The 13,613-nt window shown below is 46.1% G+C and overlaps 1 protein-coding gene across 2 annotated transcripts in view; it reads right to left on the minus strand.

Moving 5' to 3' along the window:
• Nucleotides 1-1,319: 1,319 nt before the first annotated feature.
• NDUFS7 (NADH:ubiquinone oxidoreductase core subunit S7) overlaps nt 1,320-13,613 on the minus strand; it is a 15,690-nt gene continuing 3,396 nt past the window's right edge. Inside the window, exons 3-8 of one of the 2 annotated variants that reach the window (XM_069101999.1) lie at nt 13,165-13,224; nt 12,729-12,846; nt 7,735-7,914; nt 7,184-7,230; nt 3,414-3,502; nt 1,320-1,530 (exon numbers count right to left, since the gene is read on the minus strand). In XM_069101999.1, the coding sequence (XP_068958100.1) occupies nt 1,433-1,530; nt 3,414-3,502; nt 7,184-7,230; nt 7,735-7,914; nt 12,729-12,846; nt 13,165-13,224 (592 nt within the window). In that variant the 3' untranslated portion in view covers nt 1,320-1,432. Of the gene's footprint in view, nt 1,531-3,413; nt 3,503-7,183; nt 7,231-7,734; nt 7,915-12,728; nt 12,847-13,157; nt 13,225-13,613 lie in introns of both variants that reach the window. The other variant, XM_069102001.1, reaches the window with a different exon arrangement.

Below are 13,613 nucleotides of genomic sequence, written 5' to 3' on the forward strand. Positions count from 1 at the left end.
AAATTACTTCAAAGATATTCCTGACCAGAGTAAAGTGGGCCAGCCTGAGTGTTGTCACTGGTGTCCCCAACTATTAAAAGAACTAGAGGAAAGACCTCTCAAGGATTTATGAGAAGTGGACAAAAGCCAGGTAGGATAAATGGAAGGGTTGTGGGCCATCCTGGGGACCCCCACACCCATGGGATCATGGATTCATTTGAAGCACTCAGAGAAAGAACCTGATCATGAATTTAAATCCAGCTCTTGTGACTCCCCAGTCCTCTCGGTTATCTTCATGAAGCTTTTTCAGCCCAGGGCCCCTGGGGAAACCAGATCTCAGAACATGGTGTTAAAGGAAAACTTGCAACTGTTTTTCATCATTCCTGAGGGATCTTTTCCTGTTCTAAAAAGAATGATCTTCCCTTTCTACAAAAGGATTTATGGAAGGAGCCCTCTCTGTGCTTTCAAACAATACGCACGTCCAAATATCCTGCAAGCACTTCTACCAAGGGTAAAACAGAAAATCTAATGACTAAGGAGACAGCACAGCCTCAGAAGTCTTGGTCTGTGATGAGATGAAGACCAGAAAGAGCCACAGATCATGAGGACTGGAAGGGCCCTTTGGGGACAGACAGAGCCTAATACAGCCAAGCTCCAAGAAACTTTAGAGATCGTCTGGTCCACTCTCACCTTACAGGAATCTGGGGACTAGAGCAAGGAAGTCATAGCAAGGACCATGGTATTCCAACTCCCAGGCCAGGTCAGTGATGAAATAAGAGTCAACTCTCCATCATTATCACCAGCAAGCATTTATTGAACACCTACTATATCACAGAGGGTTCTTCAATTTAAAAAGAGACTCACCAATATTCCTTAAAAGTGAGCTGTCTGAGCATTTGTAGAAATGGTCTGATTGACAAACACATCATATAAAGAGACCCACTGTGACCAGCAGGCTCCTCTGTGCAGCACCACAAGGGCATGGGTTTTCCATGGGGAGGGCACAGGCTTTCATGTGAATATCGATGACACCACTGACCCCCCCAGCAGTAAGTATGCCTTGTGTGGAACCCTCCTCCACCTCACCTAGTCCCCAATGACTGGCATTTGCACGATGGCTTCCGAGGAACAGCTCAGCCATCGATCTAGTCACAAGAGATGGCCTTGCCCTAAGTTCCTTTCTAGCCTATAACCCACTTAGGACTCAGCACACTTAAATGGGACAAAGAGGTCTGAGGAGCCTTAGATGTCAGGCCCTGAGTGCCAATCCAGGGTGTTCTCTATCCACTACAACAGGCTACCCTGGGTATCCCGGTCACCACCAAGCACAGACAAATGTCTATTATTTGGGTATTTTATTGACATTTACATAGCGTGAGATCACAAACAAACAGGGGCCCGGTCCCCTTCTGGCCAGGAGCCCCTCACTGCCTCCTGCCCACAGGGGCCGTCGTCACCGCCGGTACCACACCTTGAGTCTCTTCTCCCGTTTGATCTTCTTCTGGAGCTGCAGGATCCCATACAGCAGCGCTTCAGCTGTGGGTGGGCAGCCTGAAGAGACACATGCCACATGCAGTTACATCGTCTGTCTCCAGGCAAGGGAGGATGCAGCACAAAGACACTGGACTCTCCCAAGCACTGAGCACCTAGTATCATGGTGCTCACTATATTATTGGAACTATTTAAGCTTATAGCTGCCCTAAGACTTTTGGGACACCCAGACTTGTGTCTAACTGTGCATGTGATCAATTTAGGTAAAATCAGGTTGCTGTTTTCTGGATACAGACAGAGCTTAAAATGGCTATGGATCATAGAGGTCACACCACAAGAGCCAAGAAGACTTCAAGAGTCCAAACTGGAGGAAGGTGGGAAGGGAGGGGATAAGGAGCTCAGAGATCATAGGATCAAAGCTGGAAGGGACCTCGGGACCCTCCTTTTAAAGAGGAGGGGGCTGAGGTTCAGGGGGTTGTGACTTGCCCAAGGTCACATACATTGGGAGGGGAGCCAGGATCTGAAGTCAGATCCTCTGATTTGAAATTTGCTCTTTATAGGAAGTGCTGATAATTCCCCCAAAGGCTGGAATTTCCCTCCTGCCTAGAGGTCTTTGGGTGAAGGCTGGTTGGTCAGTCGGAAGGGATTCTGGCAGTGCTGGAAGGAACCAAGAAGTTGGTGTCATTTTATGCCAGGGACTCCTGGGAAAGAGGACAGAAATACCAGAATGCCTACAGGCTGACTATTGTCTCCTAGAGGGAGAATTTCAGAACTGAAACTGACTCATGCTAGGGGTCTGAATGAAACCACCTCCCAAAAGAGGTCTTGGAGTGGGACCCTCCCAGGTCTGGATGGCCTTGATGGGATTTCCACTCAGGGATGGACAGGCTGGGACGCTGACTGGAGAGGCACGAGTGACCATCAGTCCATAGAGTGGGAGGGCCCAGGCCGCTCAGATTTCTGCCCCAGCACAGAAGGGCTATCTAAGGTCACATCTGCTTTCTTTCTACAGCCTTTCCACCTCTCTCCCTGAGGGCAGCATTCACTCCCAAGCCCCTAGCCTCCTCCCCCTGCTGCTCTTCTGTTCTTGGCTGAGTCTCCCAGAACTTCGTGAAGAGTCAGAGGCAGCAGCCTTTGGCCTCTGCTCTGAGGAAAGTCACTGGGCCTCAGCACCAGATTGTCTGACATCAATCTGGGGGGCTCTGAAAGCCTTCTTGCTTCTTTTCTGAATTTTGAATGGATTGTGGGTCAATGATTTTGGCTCCTCAATGGCCAGGTACTGGTCACCCGATGTGAGAGCTAGAAAGAACTCAGAATCTTTCAGGCTAACCTCAATGAGATGGGAAAAGAGAGGCACAGAGAAGGTGAAGGACGTACTGAGCAGCTCACAGAACTTAAAGCGGCAAGGGTCCTCAGAGACCCTCTTGTCCAGTCATCATTTTACAGATGAAGAAACAGAGGGCCAGGGGCAGGGTGAACCTGTCCAAAGTCCCATAGCCTGTAAAGAGCAAAGGTAGCTTTTGAACCTAGATCCTAACTACAAATTCCCCCATTTTTATACTATTCCTTGGTGTCCTGACCTTAGGTGACAAGTTAGTAAGTAGCCAGTGAGGTACTGCTATGTCTGCATATAAACAGGTTATAAGAGGCTTCTGCTGAGGAATTAGGAAGGTTTTAATGTGCCAAAGGCATCCCATCTGCAAGCTTGCTGTATAATTAAGCTTATTACCTCTATTCTCATGTAATTAGACTTCACTCTTTTGCCCCTGGATTTCTGAATGACCTTGGGGGAGTCACTTCCCTTCCGTGGTCCTCAGTTTCCCCATATGTAAAACATCAGTGTGAGGGAGGAGCTGGGGTCAACTATAAGACCCTTCTAGTGCCAGACACTGCACAGCAGAGCTGGGCTCTGACATATGGTAGCTAAGAAGGGGCTCCTCTACCTGGGACGTAGATGTCCACGGGAACAATGCGGTCACATCCTCTGACTACAGAGTATGAGTAGTGGTAATATCCTCCGCCATTAGCACAACTGTTAAGAAAAAAAGAGAGAATCGTAAGAATTATCTCCCAATTCCAGAGCACTTCAGGTGTACATAGTAACTTTGTTCATTACAATTGTGAGATAGCTGAGAGACAGTATAATGGGCTATGTGGCCCAGTGGATCCATGGACAGAGTCAGGAAGACCCAAGTTCAAATTTTGTCTCAGACATTTATTAGCTATGTGATCCTAGGCAAGTCACTTACCTGTCTCCCTCAGTTTCCCCCAGCTGTAGTGTGGAGAAAATAATAGCACACAGCTCTTGAGATTGTTTTGTGAAGACAGAATGAGATAATCTATACAAAGTGCTTTGCAAACTACGATGCAACATATATATGTCATTATTATTAACACGATTATAATTATTACTCGCACACCCATTTTCCAGCTGAAAAAAACGAAGGGAAGAGTGATTATGTGAAAACCACAGTCACATAATGAATACCAGAACATGATTCCAAAAGGCCTTCCTGGCTTGGAGGCCGGGCTCCTTCCTTGTATCCACGTTTGGGGCCTGAAGGCCCTGTGGAGTCTGTTTTCACCCATACCAGAGCCCAGCAGCTCAAGCAGAGCACTCCCAAGGAAGTAAACCTACCCAGGAGGCAAGGAAGCCTTCATGGGAGACCAGAGGAAAACTGTTCAAAGGAACAGCAGCTGCTCAAGGGATTCACGGAGTATTATTCGGTGCCCCCTCTGGGGTGGCTAGCTCTGGGTTACATGCTGGCGGCACAAGGAGGGGTTTGAGGAACTCCCGTTCTTTTTTTTTATTAAAAAATTTTTTTTTCTGGGGTGGCCAGGTAGCACAGCGAGTAAGAGCACTGGCTCCAGTGTCAGAACGACCTGGAGATCGAATCCCGGGCTCAGACACTTAGCACCCACCCAGAAACACCTGGCCATGTAACCTTGAGCAAGTTACTTAACCCCAATTGCTTAGGGGCGGCCAGGTGGCTCAGCGAGTAAGAGCACTGGCTCCAGTGTCGGGATGACCTGGATCAAATCTGGGCTCAGATACTCAGCACCACACCCAGAAATAACTGGCCGTGTAACCTTGAGCAAGTTACTTAACCCCTATTGCTTAAAAAAAAAAATTTTTTTCTTTTTCGAGGGGGGAAGGCAGGGCAATTGGGGTTAAGTGACTTGCCCAAGGTCACACAGCTAGTTTTTGTTAAGCGTCCGAGGCCACATTTGAACTCAGGTCCTCCTGACTCCAGGGCTGGTGCTCTATTCACTGTGACACCTAGTTGCCCCTGGAGCTCATGTTCTTAACAGCCAGCTTTCCAAATGCTCCTTGATAGTTTGGAAGGACCCTGACAGTCCTAGAGTCTTAGTAACAAATGCCAAGAGAATCCTCACACCACACTCTGGCCCCACTGGACCCTTCTCATCATATTTCCTGTTCCTGGACATGAACCCTCTGCCAAACTGGTCTCCTCAACATCATTTAATCTGTTGTGCTCATTTTCTTCCTGCCAGTCTGAATGAGCAAGCGAGAGAGAGAGAGAGAGAGAGAGAGAGAGAGAGAGAGAGAGAGAGAGTCAGAGAGAGTGAGAGACAGAGACAGAAAGACAGAGAGACACAGAGAGAGAGAGACAGAGAGAGAGAGAGACAGAGGGACACAGAGACAGACACAGAGAGTGAGAGACAGAGAGTCAGAGAGCGAGAGAGACAAAGAGACAGAGAGTGAGAGAGAGACTGAGAGACAGAGAGAGACAGACAGAGACAAAAAGACAGACACAGAGATTGAGAGACACAGAGACAGAGAGAGAGTGTGTGAGCGTGAGCATCATACACACACACTATTATCCACCTCCTCTTCCATCCCACCTGAAAAGCCGTTAAGCAAAATTAAGCCATGCAGTGACCACATCTGATGAGGGATGCAGTTCTGTCCCTGTGGGCACCTTCCCCCACATTTCCTACGAGCTGCTCCCAATGGTTCTTTGTGGGATTTGAGTTTCTCTAGAACAGCTATAACATTTGATTCTGTTATTCTTACTAGCCCAGGGACAGGCTGTCCAATTCCCACCTAGATAAAGAACTCTCAGGTTTTGGAAGTTGGCTTTGGAAGTTGGCTGGGATTAGTGCAAGCTGACGCTGGACTCTCTGTCCCTTGTTATCCAAGGTCAGAGGGAAAAGATTAATTCTTCTTGAGCAGAGAAGATAGTTACCAGGACAACATGAGGGCACCAGGGCAGGAGGGAGCAGGGAAAAGAGATATAGGTTTAAAATGATGTAAATGGGGTTTTGGTCCCCCTGGCTTTTCTCTTCCGATGAGTGTGAAAGTACGCAATCTCTCAGAAGGGAAGCTGCAGTTCATAAGGGCTTAATCAAGTGCTATGATCTTGTCAGTCTCCAGTGTTTTGATTTCATCTGCCTATCCTGGGTGTTGACTCCACTCAGAAATACCTCTGTTCCAACCTCAACACTAAGTTCCTTTAGAAAGCATTCTCTGCCCAAGCCCATAGGAAGACCTGAATTCCTTCAGCACTTACAGAATCTCAGGATATTAGAGAGGAATTTCTGAGACCGCCAATACCACCCTATCATTTTCTAGGGAGAAATGAGACCTAGAGGGAAGAGTGATTTGCTCAATGTCATGCATGCAGCTAATTGTCAGAGCTTGAACCCTGGATTTCTGATTCCATGCCCCTGAGCTCCTTCTAGACTCCATGCTCCCTCACTCCATGGTTGGAAGGTTTCAGCACATAATTTATTCTATTTGTGGACTTTCTTTCCAGCATGAATTTTGTGATATCCAAGAAGGCGAATGCTGTGGTTGGCACATTTTCTACCCTCATGACCCTCAGAAGTGTCTCCTTCCCTAAGGGGAGTCTTATTTCATTTCAAACACTGTCTGGGGCTCTTTCCGTATCTATTATCATTGTGGAGAATCTTCCTGATGAGGCTCTTTGATAGAAAGAGAGTAACTCCTGACCGAAGCTTCTCTCCAGTGCTGTAGCTGATGGGAAACATCATCTGTATGTGTCCTGGATTGCTTCCTAGCAGTGATTTTTATAAATGGTTTCATATCTATGGGGGCTTATGATGGTTTGCAAGGCATTTTCCTCACAACAGCCCCACCAGGAAGTAATACATATATTCCTTTACTTATTCTCCACATCAAAAAATGAGGACCCATGAGGTTTAAATTTTTACTACAGCTCATTAAGTGTCCAAGACAGGATTTGAACCTCAGCCTCTCTTGACCCCAGTCCTATCCTTCACATACCATCTATTGCCCTATCCATCACACCACAATGTCACAACATCCCTCTTCTTGCTTTCCTAGAATAACTCTTTAATTCCACATTGCATTTTTTCCATTCTCATATTCCCCCACCTCCAGCCCTGGGGACCATTTCTAATTTGTCTTTCTTGGGGTGATCACTTTGAACAAACTCACAGTATGGAGCTGATGATGCCCTGCTTTCTGGCACAGACTCCCACTAACATTATATATAGCCCGTGTCACACTATTCCACACTTTGATATCAGTCTGGAGGTATTTCTTGGACTCCCTAGTAAGAGAGGAACTTTTCAAGACAGGGACTTCACTGGTAGCTTTTGCATTCCTCCACTGCTACCAGCATAGTAACAATGCTTCGTTCCATCCATGATGCAGACCCTGGTCACAAAGAAATGCAAAAAAAGGTATCCACTCTTCACTTACCTTCCCATGGAGACTACATAACGAGGCTCTGGCATCTGGTCATATACCTGGAACACAGACAAGGCCCACCATCTTACTGTCCTCTCCCTGAATAATGAACTTCATCTGCTATGAGAGCCTAGCATGATATTGCCCCCTTAAGGATCAGGGGCACGATACATTGTGGAGGGCTACTCAGCCTATGGGGGTCTCCTACGTTCCGCTATCTCTGACACATCTACAACCTCATCTCATCACTCAATGCTGGAGCCCAAGTCATACCATCAGTTAGTTGGCCTGAATCTGAATTTTAATAACTTGGAATCCTGTGTCTCTCTCAGTGGAACCTTTTGATTCCCAGGTGTCCCATTTTCTCCCAACACGGACCACAGAAAGTAAAAAACATCAGCTGGCAATCACTGGGCCCTTCCTTAGGCAGTTCTTTGCTGCTTTTGGCAAAACTGACTTGTTCCTTGCTGAACAAAAATTTCCTCTGCCTCCATTAAGGCTGGGCCTGGGCTCTCTCAGGGTATGATGGGGGGGAGGGGGCAGGGGGGAGGATATGGAGTTACCTTTCGGAGAGCCGGGGCCATCTTGTTGGTGAGAGTGCCGGCTACGATCATCACATCTGACTGACGTGGGCTGGCCCGGAACACCACCCCAAACCGGTCCATGTCATATCGGGGAGCTGCCATGTGCATCATCTCCACGGCACAGCATGCCAACCCAAAGGTCATGGGCCACATGGAACTCTAAAGAGAGAAAAAGCTCACTGAGTTTTACATGACAGCCTTAACTGAGGCAGGAACTGCCTTGGAGGGCAATCCAGGTAACACACATGCTGATGAGGTGGGAAATGAAGGACATTTTGTTTTCCGTGTAAATTAGACATTCTGGGTCTAAGATCACTTAGGGGTGGGGGAAGCAGTCATACCCTAACTGTTACAGGGATATAGAATTTGTCTCAGTATAAGAAAGAGATTCCTAAGAATTAAGAGCTATCTGAAAGAAGGTAGCATAACAGAGTGCTAGCCCTGGAATCTAGAGGACCTGAATTCAAATCTAGTTTCAGACACCTGTGTGACCCTGGAGTAGTCATTTAACCTTGTTTTCCTCAGTTTCCTCATCTATCAAATGAGCTGGAGAAGGAAATGGCAAAACACTCTAGTATCTTTGTCTCAAAAACCCCAAAAGGGGTCAGGAAGAATTGGATACAACTAAGGAAAAAAAAAAGAGGTGACTTCATAGGCTCCCTGCAGAGAGGATTCCTACATTAGGCAGGAAGCTGGGTTAAGACCTTGGAGTCCTTTCCCATTCTAGGCTGGTATAACTCTAGAAGAGTTATATCTAGAAAAGATATGAAGAAAGCAGACTTTCCCTTTTTTGAAAGAACATCTATCTAGAAGAAAAATAAGAAGAGAGACTAGTAGTCTTTGCAAACTAAAATCTTGATCAACAAAACTGTGTGGGGATATTCTGATTAACTGGATTCTCAAGTTTAACTCAGGGTTAAGCAAAAAAGCATTTTTCTCGTAACAAAATCTAAAATATTGTATTCCTTTCAATAAGGCTAGAAGGAATGCCAGAAATCCAACATCCTTATTTATCAAATGACGAAACAAAGGCCCCAAGAAGTGACCAGGCCAAGGTTATACATTGAGAAAGCAGCAGAGCCAGAATGTGAAGTCAGGCCCACTGACTCCAAGTTCTCTGCTCTTTCCAATAAATCACAAAATCTGGCAAGTCCAATGAAATCTGCCTTTGTTGACTAAGTCCTGAAAGTCTTTAGGGTCATTGTTCTAAACACTTAAAAAAAAAGTTTTCAGGTCTTTTGCTTTTTTTTTTTTTAACATCACTATAGTATCCCACCCCATCCTCCCTCTTCCTGAGAGTCATCCAGTACAACAAATAATAATTTTTTTTTTTGCCTTTTGGAGGGCATTTGGGGTTAAGTAACTTGCCCAAGGTTACACGGCTAGTTTTTGTGTGTGGGTGTTAAGTGTCTGAGGCCGCAACCGAACTCAGGTCCTCCTGACTCTGGGGCCAGCACTTTATTCAATGCGCCGCCTAGCTGCCCAGCAAACATTATTTCTGAAGACAAAAAAAGAAAAGGAGAAAAAAAAAATCAACATTACTGATCAATACATTGAAGGAGTCTGAAAATAAAGCCCTTCTGGACTTCCACCTCAGCAAAGGGCAGGGGTGGGAGCATCCTCTGATATCTCTTCTCTGCAGAAGAGATCAATTCACTGAATCACAGACTGCCAGAGCTGGACAGGACCTCAGAAAGGATCTACTCCAACATCCTCATTTTCTGGATGCAGAACCAGAGGCTCCAAGAGGGGAACTTCCTCGAGGTCACACAACCAGCTGGGAGAAGATCTGGGGTCAGAAGCCAGGCCTGCTGGCTCTTAGGTCAGGGTTTCTTCCACTCCACCACATAGGAGTGGCTGTGGGTAATGGACTCTGTGTATGCCAGCTTCCAGGGGATGTTTTCTGAGTAAAATTCCCTGATTTAGTTTTCCTTCATAAAAGACAAGCCCAGAATAATGTTCTTTCACTGACATTGTCTAGTTGCTCAAATGCCAAGTAAACTGGAGTTTACTGTAACTGGAGATCTACAACCGTAAAGATGAAATTACAAGACAACTATTATAAAACAAACATAAGAAAGTATCTGGTGCTTTAAAGTACAAGCAAGTGGCATAAGGTTAAGGTTAAACCTTGGGTCCCCAAGCAAAAGCATGTAAAGGGAGGCTCTTCTCTGAGGAGGGAAGGAGGAAGGAAGTACGAGAAACAGGGACACGGGACAGCTTGGGTAGGGTTTCAGTGGGAACAAGCAAGGCAAACAGAAGATCGAAACTCTAGAAAGTGGGCTGGATAAAGACCCTGAATCTTGTAGGATGAAGGGGAGGGCTAGATGAAGTAAGGAAGAAGGGAGTTCAAATCCTGCGTCGGACACACTTGCGTCCCTTACCCTCCTTTGGTTCCCTCACTTGTAGGAGAAGGATAAGAGTCTTGACCTCCCTGGGTGAGGAAGATCAACAGAGCTAACACTTATGGACAGCTCTGTAAACTCTGAAGCACAGCATAGAGCTAGTCATCATTATTATTAGCAATAAAATGATTTATACAAGGACACTTGGGAAGCCTGATGAAAATATGTGGGTGACGGGAAATTGAGACAGAAACAGAAGCCTTACGGGGACATTCTACAGAGGAGAAACAGATAAACTCAGGAGATGGAATCACAGGCACGACCCTGGAGGATCACCCAGGAGGATGGGGCTTTCATTGGTCCCAACCTCTGCTGGGGCTCGGAGCACCTAATAATCTTCGTGACTTGGCTGATTTCATCCTTCCAAAGGAGGAAGCACCAAAGCAGAGAACGTTCATCCTAGATCTGACTGTCCAACACAGCAGAGGATTGGCGATAGGGGGGGGAGACGCTGGGAACACTGCAGGAAGGTGACTGAGCCATTGGAGAAAGTGGGCCATTATGTGACATGTGCCCTAGGTTGGGGAGAACAGACTTCAAAGGACTCAGAGCAATGATAAGTGAGGATTGCACAGATTAAAATGCTACAGGCAAAGTCAGCCAAGGAAGGATGAGAAGGTCTGAAAATGAAATCCAGAAAACACCAAAAAAAAATTCTGATAATGAAGGAAAGAGCAGCTGTCTAAAGAGATCAATGTGAAGGCCCAATGAACTCATATTTTTTTGCAAGTCACATACAGGAAACAGGAACAAAGGCTGGGAAAAGAGGATGAATACAAAGTCATGGCACAGTACTAGAAAAATAGCATCAGGAGGAAAAAAGAATAATGTTTGGAGATGAGCTGATACTGTCACGGAAAGTTAAGAACCAAAAACAGTTTTATTTTAAAACTGTACTGGGGAAAGCAGGAACAAAGAAAGGACAGGGCTGCTGCTTGGATGGATCAAATCCATCAGTCGATCAATAAGAATTTACTAAGCCCTGCTATGGGCCAGGCTCTATGGATACAACCCCCAGAATGATACAATCTCTAGTCCCAAGGACCTTACACTCAAATGGGGAGGGGGAGCCAAGCCATCTATAGGGCCTAAGTCCAAGTAGATCAAAGTGATGCAATCAAGGGAGCCTGGAAGGGAGGGACAGCACTGGCACTTGGGAAAGGACCAAAGAGGAGGCTTGAGCTACACCTCCACAGAAAAGTTTTCTAGGCTTTGGAGGTCTGAGGACTGATGGCCTGAGAAACAGTGAGAGAAAGAGCAGGGAGAATCAACCACCTAGCACTCTGCTTCTGCTTCCTCTGTAAAGGATACTAATTCTTGGACTGAAAAGGACAGAACAAGAATGGTCATGACAAGAGGAGATACCTGAAAGAAGCTGGGAGAAAGTGAGAAAAGACCTAGCTAGCTGTGATGAGTTCCAGTCACCTGGCCCAGACAAAGGAATGGAAGTGGGGACTGCTAAGCCACTGCCAAGTCTGACCGGCCATAGAGAAGAGTACCATGGAGGAACACTGGTCCTGGAGCCAGGGTACCTGGGTTCAAATTTGACTTCTGAAGCTTACTGCCTGTATGACCTTGGGCAAGTCACTTAACATCTTGGAGTCAGTTTCTTCACTGTCAAAAGGAGGGGGTTGAACTAGACAGACATGGAAGGTCCCTTCCAGGTCAACATCTGTGACATTGAAAGAGAAATAGCACAGGCCTAGAGAGGATCAATATCCTGATTTTCCAAAAAGGGAAGAGGACAGATGCTGCAAACTATAGGACAATAAGCTTGACTACAATGCCTGGAAAAATTCTAGTATTAGAAGGAAGGTTAGTGAACATTTAGAAAAGGAGGTAGTGACCACATGAGTCAGCAAGAACATATTAACAATATTTCCTTTTTTTGGGGGGGGGCAGGGTTACTCATCTGACGGAATCCAGTAGCTAACATTCGACAAAGTCTTCTATGCTCTTCTCATGGACAAAATGGAGAGATGTGGGCTCTGTCACAATTACATTCAAAGGGTCTGAATGGTGAGAGTCCCAAAGGTAAACCAGTGGTTTGATGGCTGGAGGTCTCCTGTGACCTGTGCTAGGGGACTATGCCTGGCCCGGTACATTGTCCTCAATGAATTAGATAAAGACATCAATGGTTTGCTTCTCACACTTGTCCCCATGGAAGAAGCAGGGACTCCATGCTGAATAGGGGCACATATTCCATTTGAAGTATAAAAATTGCTGCATTCATATTGGCTTGCACAGTACTATATATATATATATAAAATCTCATTTGTAAAATAATCCTGTATTATTACTGTGCCCATTTTACAGACAAGGAATTGAAACAGAGAGAGGTTATAAATAAGTGACTTGCCATAGGCATACAGCTGGTAACCATCTGAGGCAGGACTGGAACTCAGGTCTTTCTGACATAAGTCCTTCACTCTATCCACTGCACTAGCCACCTGCTTCTCCTGACAGTGTGGTCTAGGTGGAGATTCCCCCCTCCAGGTTTTAATGTGTCTCGCCTGCAGTGGAGATTCAGGCCTTTGGGGAAGAAAGACTGGTCTGGTGGTGACTTACCCGCCGGGCCCAGTTGATCAGGTCGTCTAGCTTGGTGATCACATACTCGCCCCTGCTGCTTGGGAGTGAGGAGGATTTGGGGACTACTGCCCCACTCTTCTTTCCTTCTGGGACAGGGCTGAGAAAGGGGGACACAAACACAAACTGAAATGTACAACAGCAATGGGAAAAATCCTAAATCAAGACACTGCAAGAGAACTAACCACAGGCAGCGAACCTGAGAATGAGTAATTCTGTTCATAAGGGGAACTAGGAGAGATGAATGGTTCCATTCAAATTTATGTCATTCCCTTCCCTTCCCCTCCCAAATCCCCACTGAGTCAGTCCTCCACAGTCCTGGGGCACTACACCAGAAGGAACACCTGTGATGCTCATGGGAACTCTTGGAAAAGAAGAGAAAGAATGAACAGACCTCTCCTAAGATGCTACCTTTTACCTGCTTGCATCTGTCACTGAACTCTGATGGAGCAGTTGAACCGGAAGGGCTGTGCTGGGTCTGTTCAAAGGAATGGTTGAGAATCAGGAGTGAATTTGACATCATACCCCACCAAGGAACACATGAATAGCTGAGCTCACTGACCTCTCAGCTCATCTCCCTACATCTAGTCCAAGCTGTAGAGATGGTCTGATTCAATTTTCAAAGGCTGTCATGGGACTGTAGATTTAAAATGAAAAGGGGTCTTTCTATGAACTAGTCTAATTCCCTTATTATGCAGATAGGAAGAATACCAGGCATTCTGCTAGGTGAATGGAGGGTAATAAAACTCTCACCCAGTGGGAGCTTTTGATGTGGCTTCTGAAACACGAGGTTAATAAGTAGGTAATAAATCACCAAGCTCTGAGGGTGCTTGTAAAACTATACCATGACATCCAATACTAAGCACC

Source organism: Petaurus breviceps, unplaced genomic scaffold (genome assembly GCF_028583685.1).
Source record: "Petaurus breviceps papuanus isolate PSGF00001 unplaced genomic scaffold, PetGlider_PUasm1.0 523, whole genome shotgun sequence".
Taxonomy (NCBI): Eukaryota; Metazoa; Chordata; class Mammalia; order Diprotodontia; family Petauridae; genus Petaurus; species Petaurus breviceps.